The 14010-nt window shown below is 41.4% G+C and overlaps 1 protein-coding gene across 1 annotated transcript in view; it reads right to left on the bottom strand.

Annotated features, from left to right (window-relative positions):
- Positions 1-14010, bottom strand: part of LOC126455722 (dynein axonemal heavy chain 3) — a 1249696-nt gene that overhangs the window by 515257 nt on the left and 720429 nt on the right. Inside the window, exon 42 of the mRNA XM_050091491.1 lies at positions 350-589. Coding sequence (XP_049947448.1) covers positions 350-589 — 240 coding nt within the window. The remainder of the gene's footprint in view (positions 1-349; positions 590-14010) is intronic.

The following is a 14010-nucleotide window of genomic DNA, read 5'->3' as shown; positions in this document are numbered from 1 at the left end:
AGACTGGAGGAAATGGAGTTTTCACAAGCACAGGCTCTGGCTCGTGATTAAATTCCTCAAGGGATCCCCCATTACCAACAATAAATAATTTATAGACATCATGTATCATGAATAATGAATATACAAACAATTTAAATATAATTTTAATATTGCAATCTTTTACTACTGATCTGCAAGCCCTATCATATTGTTCTCTCAACAGCGCAGCTATTTTATCAGCCATGTTCCATTTAAAAGTTGTTTGTGGGATGTAGTGATCAGATGTGAGGTACAAATGTGCCAAATATCTTGAGGGATAAATTAAAATTTTGATTAAGACTGAAAACAAAGAATACATGAATTTACCTACCAACTGACGGGAAACATTCTGCATTAGCTCAAGTATCTCAGCTTTGTCTTCTGCTGAGTATAAGTTAGGTACATCCCCTGTATTGAGGAGCATGCTGACATCCTCAAGGAATGATTCATCCTTTATTTGTGAGTCACAAAGGAGAAAAACTGTAGGTTTCCTTAAGGCCCCAGCTTTACGCATCAGTTGTCTCAGGTCATCTTTCCACTCAGAAATGCTATACGTACGAGAAATCTCAATCTGGAAAAAAAGTGATGCTCTGTGAGTACAGCAGCACTAACTGCAGAACTGACACAATCCCAAAGGTGCTGGTAAATGTAGAAAGGTACTTTACCATACAAAGAGTCAAAGCAAATGGTTTATATACTAACATATACAAACAACTATTTAATATGAAAATATAGCCCATTCATAAAACATATAAGTCCACAGTCATTTTAAATTGGATTGCCATTAGAAACTACAGCACAATTAAGATCCATAATCAGAAGAACCTGCTGAGAAGAAATCATCCACCTTTGGAACCCGGGAGCACTTTTCACAGTTAACAACATTGTTGTTGTTGTGGTCTTCAGTCCTGAGACTGGTTTCATGCAGCTCTCCATGCTACTCTATCCTGCGTAAGCTTCTTCATCTCCCAGTACCTACCACAACCTACATCCCTCTGAATCTGCTTAGTGTATTCATCTCTTGGTCTCCCTCTACGGTTTTTACCCTCCACACTGCCCTCCAATACTAAATTTGTGATCCCTTGATGCCTCAACACATGTCCTACCAACCGATCTCTTCTTCTAATCAAGTTGTGCCACAAACTTCTCTTCTCCCCAATCCTATTCAACACCTCCTCGTTAGTTATGTTATCTACCCATCTAATCTTCAGCAATCTTCTGTAGCTCCATATTTCGAAAGCTTTTATTCTCTTCTTGTCCAAACTATTTATCGTCCGTGTTTCACTGCTATACATGGCTACACTCCATACAAATACTTTCAGAAACGATTTCCTGACACTTAAATCTATACTCGATGTTAACAAATTACTCTTCTTCAGAAAAGCTTTCATAGCCATTGCCAGTCTACATTTTATATCCTCTCTGCTTCGACCATCGTCAGTTATTTTGCTCCCCAAATAGCAAAACTCCTTTACTACTTTAAGTGTCTCATTTCCTAATCTAATTCCCTCAGCATCACCCAACATAATTCGACTGCATTCCATTATCCTCGTTTTGCTTTTGTTGATGTTCATCTTATATCCTCCTTTCAAGACACTGTCCATTCCGTTCAACTGCTCTTCCAAGTCCTTTGCTGTCTCTGACAGAATTACAATGTCATCGCGAAACCTCAAAGTTTTATTTTAATACCTACTACGAATTTTTCTTTTGTTTCCTTCACTGCTTGCTCAATATAGAGATTGAATAACATCGGGGAGACACTACAAGCCTGTCTCACTCCCTTCCCAACCACTGCTTCCCATTCATGTCCCTCAACTCTTATAACTGCCATCTGTTTTTGATACAAATTTAAATAGCATTTCGCTCCCTGTATTTTACGCCAGCCACCTTCAGAATTTGAAAGAGAGTACTCCAGTCAACATTGTCGAATGCTTTCTCTAAGTCTACAAATGCTAGAAACATAGGTTTGCCTTTCCTTAATCTATCTTCTAAGGTAACTCGTAGGGTCAGTATTGCCTCACGTGTTCCAACACTTCTATGGAATCCAAACTGATCTTCCTCGAGGTCGGCTTCCACTAGGTTTTCCATTCGCTCCTAAAGAATTCGTGTTAGTATTTTGCGGATGTGACTTATTAAACTGATAGTCCAGTAATTTTCACATCTGTCAACACCTGCTTTCTTTGGGATTGAAATTATTATATTCTTCTTGAAGTCTGAGGATATTTCGCCTGTCTCATATATCTTGCTCACCAGATGGTAGAGTTTTGTCAGGACTGGCTCTCCCAAGGCTGTCAGTAGTTCTAATGGAATGTTGTCTACTCCCGGGACCTTGTTTCGACTCAGGTCTTTAAGTGCTCTGTCAAACTCTTCTCCCCTTTCATCTTCATCTACATCCTCTTCCATTTCAATAATATTGTTCTCAAGTAAATTGCCCTTGCATAGACCATCTATATACTCATTCCACCTTTCTGCTTTCGCTTCTTTGCTTAGAACTGGGTTTCCATCTGAGCTCTTGATATTCATACAAGTGGTTCTCTTTTCTCCAAAGGTCTCTTTAATTTTCCTGTAGGCAGTATCTGTCTTACCCCTAGTGAGATAAGCCTCTAAATCCTTACATTTGTCCTCTATCCATCCCTGCTTAGCCATTTGGCACTTCCTGTCGATCTCATTTTTGAGATGTTTGTATTCCTTTTTGCCTGCTTCATTTACTGCATTTTTATATTTTCTCCTGTCATCACTTAAATTCAATATTTCTTCTGTTATCCAAGGATTTCTACTAGCCCTTGTCTTTTTACCTACTTGATCCTTTGCTGCCTTCAATATTTCATCCCTCAAAGCTACCCATTCTTCTTCTACTGTATTTCTTTCCCCCATTCCTGTCAATCATTCCCTAATGCTCTCCCTGAAACTCTGAAAAACCTCTTGCTTAGTCAGTTTATCCAGGTCCCATCTCCTTAAATTCCCACCTTTTTGCAGTTTCTTCAATTTTGATCTACAGTTCATAACCAATTGATTATGGTCAGAGTCCACATCTGCCCCTGGAAATGTCTTACAATTTAAAACCTGGTTCGTAAATCTCTGATTTACCATTATATAATCTATCTGAAACCTGTCAGTATCTCCAGGCTTCTTCCATATATACAACCTTCTTTTATGGTTCTTGAACCAAGTGTTAGCTATGATTAAGTTGTGCTCTGTGCAAAATTCTACCAGGCGGCTTCCTCTTTCATTTCTTACCCCCAACCCATATTCACCTACTATGTTTCCTTAACTCCCTTTTCCTACTATCGAATTCCAGTCACCCATGACTATTAATTTTTCGTCTCCCTTCGCTATCTGAATAATTTCTTTTATTTCATCACACATTTCTTCAATTTCTTCATCATCTGCAGAGCTAGTTGGCTTATAAACTTGTAGTACTGTGGTAGGCGTGGGCTTCGTATCTATCTTGGCCACAATAATGCGTTCACTATGCTGTTTGTAGTAGCTTACCCGCATTCCTATTTTCCTATTCATTACACAGCTCTACAAAATAAAATTTTTTTTTCGTTGCCAGGGAAGTTTGAACGAAAATGGGATCTTGTTATGATACTCATTCCGAGTATATTTGTACTTTTTCCAAATTGGCTCTGGTTTTTGAGATATAGGTTATTTGTGGAAATGAGAGTTTCATGTGGATAATATTGACTGCAGGGTCCATATATGGTGTAATGTATTTGCTACCTGTTTTTTAATTAGTGATATTGTACTATCTTTATTAAACAATTGTGCTCAGGGAGTGCATCTGTGTGGTTGAGGATTACATCATGCAAACATCACACTGTCAGCATGTGTTCAGTCCTGTTGTGCGGTGCGTGTGTTGAAGATATTGAGGGTTGTGCAGATTTGAATTCGGCGGTACTCGACATTCATTTGTTGGCCGAGGTAATCCCCACAACAGCCGATAGGTAGCGTTCAGTGTAAACAAGAAAAATGGCGATGGTCGAAAGTCACACACATGTGCAGTGCAGCTTCAAGGAGATAGAACCTTTTCATCTGACGTAGCAAATAAGAGGTGAGTATTCATTTCACACAAAACAATTAATGATGTTTGTTGGATGTGATTGACATGCAAATACAAAAAAGTTCTGCATAATATGTAGTATTTGTGCAATTTTGTTTTAGGAAAACATGAGTTCTTCACGCCGTCTTTGTGTGAACCATCCAGATGAGTTCTGCTACATTTGTGGTGAATATGTTCTTCAAAAGAACAGGAAGAATATCACTCCTTTTGTGAAGGAAGCGTATCTGGCATATTTCGGAATTAAACTTGGAGATCAAGACAAGGCGTGGGCACCCCATAAAGTTTGTAAATGCTGTGTGGAGTGCTTACGGCAGTGGACAAAACGAAAAAGGAAAAGCTTAAACTTCGGAGTGCCTATGGTATGGCGAGAGCAGAAGAACCAAACAGATGATTGCTATTTTTGCATTGTTAATGTGAAAGGTTTTAATAGGTTCAAAAAACGAAAGTGGGAATATCCCGATTTGGAGTCAGCAAGAAGACCGGTGGTGCACAGCAACGACGTTCCTGTACCAACCTTCACAACATTACCCACGCTAACATCATCAGATGATGATGTGCACGGCGAGGAATGTACAAGTAGTGGTTCGGAATATGAAGGACGTGAGACACAACCCCAGCAGTTCGACCAGGAGGAGCTCAGTGACTTGATACGAGAACTCAATCTTTCAAAGCAAGCATCAGAACTCTTAGCATCCAGGCTCAAGGAAAAGAACTGTCTTCATCCAAGTGTTAAAATAACAGCTTACCGGACGAGAGAAGAAAACCTTCTTCCATACTTCAACCAAGAAGAGGTTATAGTGTATTGCAGCAATATACCTGGACATTTACTTGAATTGGGGCTGCCGGAATATAGACCAGAGGACTGGCGTCTCTTCATAGACAGTTCCACTAGAAGTTTAAAATGTGTTCTCCTACACAATGGAAATCGCTACGCATCTATTCCAATTGCCCACTCAACAAAACTTTGTGAAGCATATGCTAACATCAAGATGGTTCTGCAGAAAATTCAGTATATGCAGCACCAGTGGTTGATTTGTGTTGATTTGAAAATGGTGAACTTCTTGCTTGGACAACAAAGTGGATACACAAAGCACCCATGTTTTATCTGCATGTGGGATAGTAGGGCAAAGCAAGAACATTGGAAGCAGAAAACATGGCCTCCAAGGGAACATATGGCTGTTGGTGAAGCAAACATCATTAATGAACCTCTGGTTAGTAGGGACAAGATTGTTCTTCCACCATTACATATTAAGTTAGGACTAATGAAGCAATTCACCAAAGCTTTAGACAGAAATGGTAATTGCTTCACATACATCTGCAATACGTTCCCTGGACTCAGTAGTGAAAAACTTAAGGCAGGAATATTTGATGGTCCTCAAATTCGCAGGCTCATCAACGATACCAATTTTACAAGTGTCGTGACCGTCACTGAAGCATCGGCCTGGAACAGTTCTGGCGCTGTTGTAAAATGTTTTTTGGGCAATCATAAAGCTCCCAATTACGAGGAACTGGTCAAAAACATGCTCACTAACTTTCAAAACTTAGGAGCTAACATGAGCATAAAATTGCACTTCCTTCACAGCCACTTGGATCGATTTCCTCGTAATCTAGGTGATTTCAGTGAGGAACAAGGAGAGCGGTTCCATCAAGATGTGAAAGGAATAGAGGAAAGATATAAAGGAAGATGGGACAGGCATATGATGGCAGATTATTGCTGGAATCTGCAACGTGACTGTTCTGAAGAGACCTATAAAAGGAAAGCGTGCAGGAAGCGGTTCGTCATGGATGGAAAATGATATACTTATAGAGAAACTTTTCAATTATGTTTTATACGTGGACAAATGCCTATCAGGTTTTCATAGAAGCTATTTATAAAGATTATTTTCTTTTTTCATTGTAGTTTGTAGCGCTCGAGTTCAGTATTAGCAATTTTTTCTAATTTTTTGAATAAATCATGCATTATCTCAAAAACTAGAGCCAAACTGCATAAATGGTTGCTATATTCGTCCTCAGCACCACTAACCCATCCTAAAGCCACTCAAATATCCTTGGCAAGAAAATGAGTGTTGACCAGTGTTATTTAACCTACTCCTGCATTACCCCTATCTGACAACATTTGACAACATTAGATAAAAAATAAGGTAATTGGTCAAACAAAACACAGTTCATCCCTTTTATGACTCTAGCACAAAGGCCAGTATTTCTCCAGCATGCTGAATGAAACAGAAGTCTTGTTAATTGATTTGAACAGTGACTGATTAAAGCCATCTTAGAACTCATACACCTTCCCCAGTTCAAATTATGGGGCATATTTTTCAGAGAAATACTCAGGCATGGTGGTAGCTACATATATGCCCAAAAAAAGTATATAATTCAGTAATCTAAACACAATTGTCGGTTTATCCAGAGAAAGAGAAATACAACTCTCAACAGCTGAAGAGCCAAATCAAAAAGAAATTCCACCATCCAACACTGATTTTTAGCATTGATGGAAAAAACTTTCTCGTCAGAGTGTAAGACAAGATATTTTGGTACACATATTCAGGAAAACCTGAAATAGGAGATCACCTCAGTAACACAAATATTAAGTTAAGTACACACACATGCTGTGACAGCTGTCGCACAAAATACAAGCCGTGTTTCAGTGGTTACAATGTACCACAGCAGTATCCAACCATTACTAATGTATAGAACTATCTTTTGCATTGCTAAATACATTGACTGCTGTAGACCAATATTTCAAAATCTTCATATACTGCCCCTCCCTTGTTTACAAATCTATGAAGCACTAGTACTCAAGCACAACTGTGGTGTTCAGTCTTATAAGACTAGGTAGAAGCATAAACTACCTGTCAATACAATAAGTACACACATTTGTAAAGAAGGAGCATATCATACGATTATTATGCTGTATAACCACATGCCATCATTTAGCAAACTCTTTTCAAATTTATAAAAGTTTAATATGAAACTTCGTTGACCACTGTTTCTCCTCTGTTTCTGAGTTTCTGGGACACCATAAAAATTAGTGTAACTGATTGAAGAGTCTTAACCACAATTATTGTATTTAGTCATCTTATTTGTTTTTATAATTAAGTTACCAATACGTAACATGTATCAGATTATTATTTTGAACTCATACTATGTGTAATTGTATTTACTGTTTCAAATCCAACTTGGCCTATACTGTATGTGCAAACTACACTGCCTTTTGTCAATAGTGCAACACCAAGAAGGAATTACCCAAATAGCACCACACTTGGTGGAAGTGGGGACGGCTGTGCAAGTAATACGTGATATGTTTTGCAGCAAGATGGGGTACATGTAGGCCGAACAGAGCCCTCTAGTGTTGGTCCGACAGGGTTGGTGTTGCACGTAGCATAGTCAGTGCAGTGCAGAGTTGTCACACAAGGTGTAAACAATACAGTGAGTGCCAGTATGCCTTGTCGACATCAAAGGGAACCATATTGACATGTGAGCAAGTTCAAACAGAGCAGAATGATTGGTCTCCGAGAAATGGGGTTGTCATACTGTGACATTTTGGCTTGGACAGGGCATGCTGCTAAGATAGTGATGCATGTGTGGAAGCAGTGGATAGAGGAAGATCATACGCAGTGACAAGCAGAAACTGGACCATGGTACATGACCACAGCACAGGTTAACAATCATCTAGTCCACATGGCAATTACGAACCGTATAGCATCATCCACAGTGTTGGCTCATTGCTGGAGCACTGCAACAGGTGTGAACTAGTTTGCATCAATGGTTTGTTGCCATCTGCTGTAGGTTGGACTGGTTGCATGCATGCCATTATGTTGGCTTCCATGGTCCAGAAACCACAAGCTCCTCCGACTGGAATGGGCATGTGAATACCATCACTGGGGTGCTGAGTGGGAACATGTAATCTTTTTGGATGAGTCCTGCTTCAACATGTCCTACAGTGATGGCCGCATACGTGTCCGGTGGTACTGTGGTGAGCACAACCTGGAGGCCTGCATCGTGGAACGGCGTAGTGGAAAGACACCAGGTGTGATGGTTTGGGGTGCCATTGGTTACAACAACTGATCTCGCCTCATACATATTGCAAGCACTTTGAACAGCAACCGGTACCTAACGGAGGTCGTGGAGCCTGAGGTACTCCCCCTGCTTCAGGCATCTCCACAGACCACATTTCAACAGGACAATGCCTGGCCACATATTGTGAGGAACGTACAGGCCTTCTTCGATTGGCGACAAGTACCTTGCTTCCCTGGCCTGCAAGTTCGCCAGACATGTTGCCCATTGAATATGTCTGGGATATGGTTGGTCAGCACCTAGTGCATCATGGTCCTCCAGTAACTGGTGCCATGAATTGTGGGCTCCAATACAAACTGCAGGAGGAAAATCCCTCAGGAATGTGTCCAGAACCTTTTTGATCCAATGCCACAGCTTATAGAAGCTCTAATTGCAGCACATGGTGGCCACGCATCATACTGATTAGTAGTGCTCAATGGACATGTACAGATTTAAAAAGGTAATCATTTGTTACTTGTCATGTACCAAAATGGTGGTATTAAATTAATTGAATTCATGCATTTCCTTCTTGGTGTTGTAACTTCTACAAACTGTAGTGTATGTACCAAGCCATCATTTACAAAAACGACAAAGGAGTACTAATACGAATATAGATAGCAAATTGACCACACGCCATGTTGATTTGCTATGTATTTGGAACGACAAAGTGTGGTATTTCTTGATTTTCATAGCTGTACTAGTCACACTTGTGTACTACGAAAATAAGTAGTCTCACTGATGCACATCATTGCCCTGTACACGAGAAAGCAGTCCGGCACACTTTGGTACAGGAAGCAAAATGTACTTCAGATGATGACACCCTACAGTATGAATTGCAGCATTGGAGACACATGTTCAGAGAAAGTGGTTATAGCAAGACAGACATTGCAAATGCTTTCATGTGCCACCAAAGAAGGGTGCCTTGTGAATGAGCAGAAGAGGCCAAGCCGGCTGATTTCTTGCCATACTATGGGATCATGAGCAGCAAGTTAGGACATTTGCTGCAGAGTAATGCACTGAGACCAAGGTTCTGGCCTTCCACCAAGGTATGAGAATAGATGGCACAGCTTGCTGTGTGCCTGGTTTGTACAGTGTCCTTCGCAAATGCATCAGCAACTGTATGTGTTAGACAATTTCCACAGTCACAGAGTGTCGTACTGAGCACAAGAGGCATACTAAATAAACGGAAATTGACAAGTTAGCCATAGCTGAGCATTGCCTGGAAAATGAACACATAATACAATTTGAAAACATGAGATTCTTGGTTCATATGTTAACATACTAGGATTCCATTACAAAGGAGGTGGCTGAGATTAGAGTTTAATACACGTTGCCAGTTTCTTGTGCCACCTGATGTCACTCTGTCCCATGGCACGCTGGAGCTGCTACGAGCTGCTGAACTCACCATCCATGCAAGTGACATTTCAGCCCCCTCTGATTGGTGACAGAGGCTATAATCATGCCTATATAAGTGGAAAACCCTGTCAGACCTGTCAGTAAGTGGATTTACTCCTGATGTCAGTGGTGGAGGTGATCATCAAAAACTCAAGAATTTTATTTGGATTTACGCAGCTTGAAAATTGAGATTTTATTCAGTACACATACATGTTGTAATCCATCATGAGCTATGAAATAAGGCAAATCTATGCACCCATTAGTGTAACTGAAGTTGACAACGAAAAACATTGTGCACACAATACAGAAGAGTTGACATAAAACCAATGAGTAATACAGACCTCTGATGCTCTCTTCCAGCACTTGCTTAATAATGATGTGAAGTAATCGAAAGCCATGGAACTGTGGCACTGCTTAGCAGGACTGTGAAAGTAATTAACTTCCAGGATTGTGATCAGAAAGTATTTACAAGGTAACAGTGACACACACACACACACACACACACACACACACACAGAGAAAGAGAGAGAGAGAGAGAGAGAGAGAGAGAGAGAGAGACCACCATCACCAGTAGAAGCAGCCTCCTTGTCTTCCCCCTCAACTCCACCCTCATCTCCTTTACTCCTTTTCCTTACCCCACTATTTCTCTCTCTCTTTAACTATCATGTGATTTATTGTCTGAACTCTTGTCTTATTGTGCAACCAAAGCAATTCATCTGTCAAAAGACCTGCCTCACGCCATCCCACTGCCCTCTCTTCATTTTGTGCACCCTTCCCTCCCCACTACCTACATCTATATATCTAGGAAACTGCTGTCAATAATCAATAGTCAGTCTTGCAACTGTTGCCAGTATGAACATATGGGTGTCTCTGTGGTTGTGTGTGTGAATGTGTGTGTTTTTACTAGGAAAAGAACAAGAGCTTGAAAGTTAGTTTAAATACCGCGTTCCATTGAGTGTTTCTGTGCACCACGTATTAGTCAGCTAGAGACAACCTTTTTCTTTTGTCACTAATTATGACAGTTGGTTACTCTTGAGAATGACTATGGTGGTTATTGTTGATAGTTTCTGTTTTTCTCGAATTTGAAATGGCAGGCAGAACAAGAAAATTTTAATCAGGGCTGTCATGATCAGAAACTTCATTAAAAAGAGTTTTTTTTATTATAGTCCATTTTTCACAGCTGTAGATCATTTTCATTTGCTTTGAGTCATATAATGGGAGTCTTCAAGTGATTATTGCAGAAAGTTTCGCTGTTAATCAGATTGACACCTACTGTTGTATCATACAGTCTGGCCATCATTATAGATCTTGAAGAGAGCTTTAAAGGCACTGGCAGGTCCAATGCTCCATTTGCAGAGTGTTATGCCAGACTGTCACAGGACAACACACTCCTGGCCAATCATAAGGGGTGTCACTTGAACCACATCAACTGAAAGATTTCTTCATTGCGCTCAGTAAAACAAACTGGAAACGGAGTCAATTCAGCAGCCCTATTGCAAGTGAACTACTTGACAAGCCGCTGCCAGTGAAACAGTCTTTTCAGTGGAAAGCTATCAAATCCACTGGTGTCATCAGAATAGTAAAAATATTATCCAACTCTACAACTATGGACGATTACCGGCTATCTAAAACTAGGTCACCAAGGAGACTTTTAAGTTGTACTGTCAACCTTTAGCATTTGTTTTACCAAATGTGTACGGTTTGGAATTTTACGTGAAATGCTAAAAATTTACAAAGTTACACCTCTTCATTTAAAAAAATGAAATAAAAATCTCACCCAAAATTAGTGAATGGTCTCAACATTTCTAATAATTTCCAAAATATTTGGAACTTATGTATGCAATGAACTAGGTGATTATTTTGAAGAAAATAATAACCCCCTCTCAAAGAATCACTTTGATTACATACACGGATAAATATAAGTTCAGCAGTTCTTGACACTGTGAACCATATAATCAACATTTTAAAAAATAAGAAAAATTATCTGCCACATGTTCCCCATTCTAAAATCTGTTATTCAGATGAAACAACAATGGTTACCACCCATCACAAATGTCACTGGAATCACTAGATGCTTCTCTGTAATCCAGACAAGACCTGTCATCTTCTGTTCGGGCTATCTAACAACACAGAGAATAAGAAGCTTAAGGTTGTAGGTTAACTCCAAGTTAACCAGGGAAGAAACATCAGTCATATATATAACAGAATATCAAAGGTAAAATACCTAATGTAGAAACTGAGAGATGTAGTTACTTCTGAATATCTAGAACTGACATATTTTGGACTGTTGCAGTCTCATATTTCTCATGGACTCCTGGTATTGGGGCACTCCTCACATATAAGTGAAATACTAATATATATATATATATATATATATATATATATATATATATATATATATATATATATAAAAACAAACACAAACATACACACAAAATTCAAGCTTTCGCAACAAACTGTTGCCTCATCAGGAAAGAGGGAAGGAGAGGGGAAGACGAAAGGAAGTGGGTTTTAAGGGAGAGGGTAAGGAGTCATTCCAATCCCGGGAGCGGAAAGACTTACCTTAGGGGGAAAAAAGGACAGGTATACACTCGCACACACGCACATATCCATCCACACATACAGACACAAGCAGACATATTTCGGTCATTAAATATGTCTGCTTGTGTCTGCATGTGTGGATGGATATGTGCGTGTGTGCGAGTGTATACCTGTCCTTTTTTCCCCCTAAGGTAAGTCTTTCCGCTCCCGGGATTGGAATGACTCCTTACCCTCTCACTTAAAACCCACTTCCTTTCGTCTTCCCCTCTCCTTCCCTCTTTCCTGATGAGGCAACAGTTTGTTGCGAAAGCTTCAATTTTGTGTGTATGTTTGTGTTTGTTTGTGTGTCTATCGACCTGCCAGCGCTTTTGTTCGGTAAGTCACCTCATCTTTGTTTTTATATATAATTTTTCCCACGTGGAATGTTTCCTTCCATTATATATATATATATATATATATATATATATATATATATATATATATATATAGAGGGAAACATTCCACACGGGAAAAATACACTCCTGGAAATGGAAAAAAGAACACATTGACACCGGTGTGTCAGACTCACCATACTTGCTCCGGACACTGCGAGAGGGCTGTACAAGCAATGATCACACGCACGGCACAGCGGACACACCAGGAACCGCGGTGTTGGCCGTCGAATGGCGCTAGCTGTGTAGCATTTGTGCACCGCCGCCGTCAGTGTCAGCCAGTTTGCCGTGGCATACGGAGCTCCATCGCAGTCTTTAACACTGGTAGCATGCCACGACAGCGTGGACGTGAACCGTATGTGCAGTTGACGGACTTTGAGCGAGGGCGTATAGTGGGCATGCGGGAGGCCGTGTGGACGTACCGCCGAATTTCTCAACACGTGGGGCGTGAGGTCTCCACAGTACATCGATGTTGTCGCCAGTGGTCGGCGGAAGGTGCACGTGCCCGTCGACCTGGGACCGGACCGCAGCGACGGACGGATGCACGCCAAGACCGTAGGATCCTACGCAGTGCCGTAGGGGACCGCACCGCCACTTCCCAGCAAATTAGGGACACTGTTGCTCCTGGGGTATCGGCGAGGACCATTCGCAACCGTCTCCATGAAGCTGGGCTACGGTCCCGCACACCGTTAGGCCGTCTTCCGCTCACGCCCCAACATCGTGCAGCCCGCCTCCAGTGGTGTCGCGACAGGCGTGAATGGAGGGACGAATGGAGACGTGTCGTCTTCAGCGATGAGAGTCGCTTCTGCCTTGGTGCCAATGATGGTCGTATGCGTGTTTGGCGCCGTGCAGGTGAGCGCCACAATCAGGACTGCATACAACCGAGGCACACAGGGCCAACACCCGGCATCATGGTGTGGGGAGCGATCTCCTACACTGGCCGTACACCACTAGTGATCGTCGAGGGGACACTGAATAGTGCACGGTACATCCAAACCGTCATCCAACCCATCGTTCTACCATTCCTAGACCAGCAAGGGAACTTGCTGTTCCAACAGGACAATGCACGTCCGCATGTATCCCGTGCCACCCAACGTGCTCTAGAAGGTGTAAGTCAACTACCCTGGCCAGCAAGATCTCCGGATCTGTCCCCCATTGAGCATGTTTGGAACTGGATGAAGCGTCGTCTCACGCGGTCTGCACGTCCAGCACGAACACTGGTCCAACTGAGGCGGCAGGTGGAAATGGCATGGCAAGCCGTTCCACAGGACTACATCCAGCATCTCTACGATCATCTCCATGGGAGAATAGCAGCCTGCATTGCTGCGAAAGGTGGATATACACTGTACTAGTGCCGACATTGTGCATGCTCTGTTGCCTGTGTCTATGTGCCTGTGGTTCTGTCAGTGTGATCATGTGATGTTTCTGACCCCAGGAATGTGTCAATAAAGTTTCCCCTTCCTGGGACAATGAATTCACGGTGTTCTTCTTTCAATTTCCAGGAGTGTA

Source organism: Schistocerca serialis, chromosome 2 (assembly GCF_023864345.2).
Source record: "Schistocerca serialis cubense isolate TAMUIC-IGC-003099 chromosome 2, iqSchSeri2.2, whole genome shotgun sequence".
Taxonomy (NCBI): Eukaryota; Metazoa; Arthropoda; class Insecta; order Orthoptera; family Acrididae; genus Schistocerca; species Schistocerca serialis.
The sequence above is the reverse complement of the archived record's forward strand: the minus strand, read 5'-3'. Positions and strand labels throughout refer to the sequence as shown.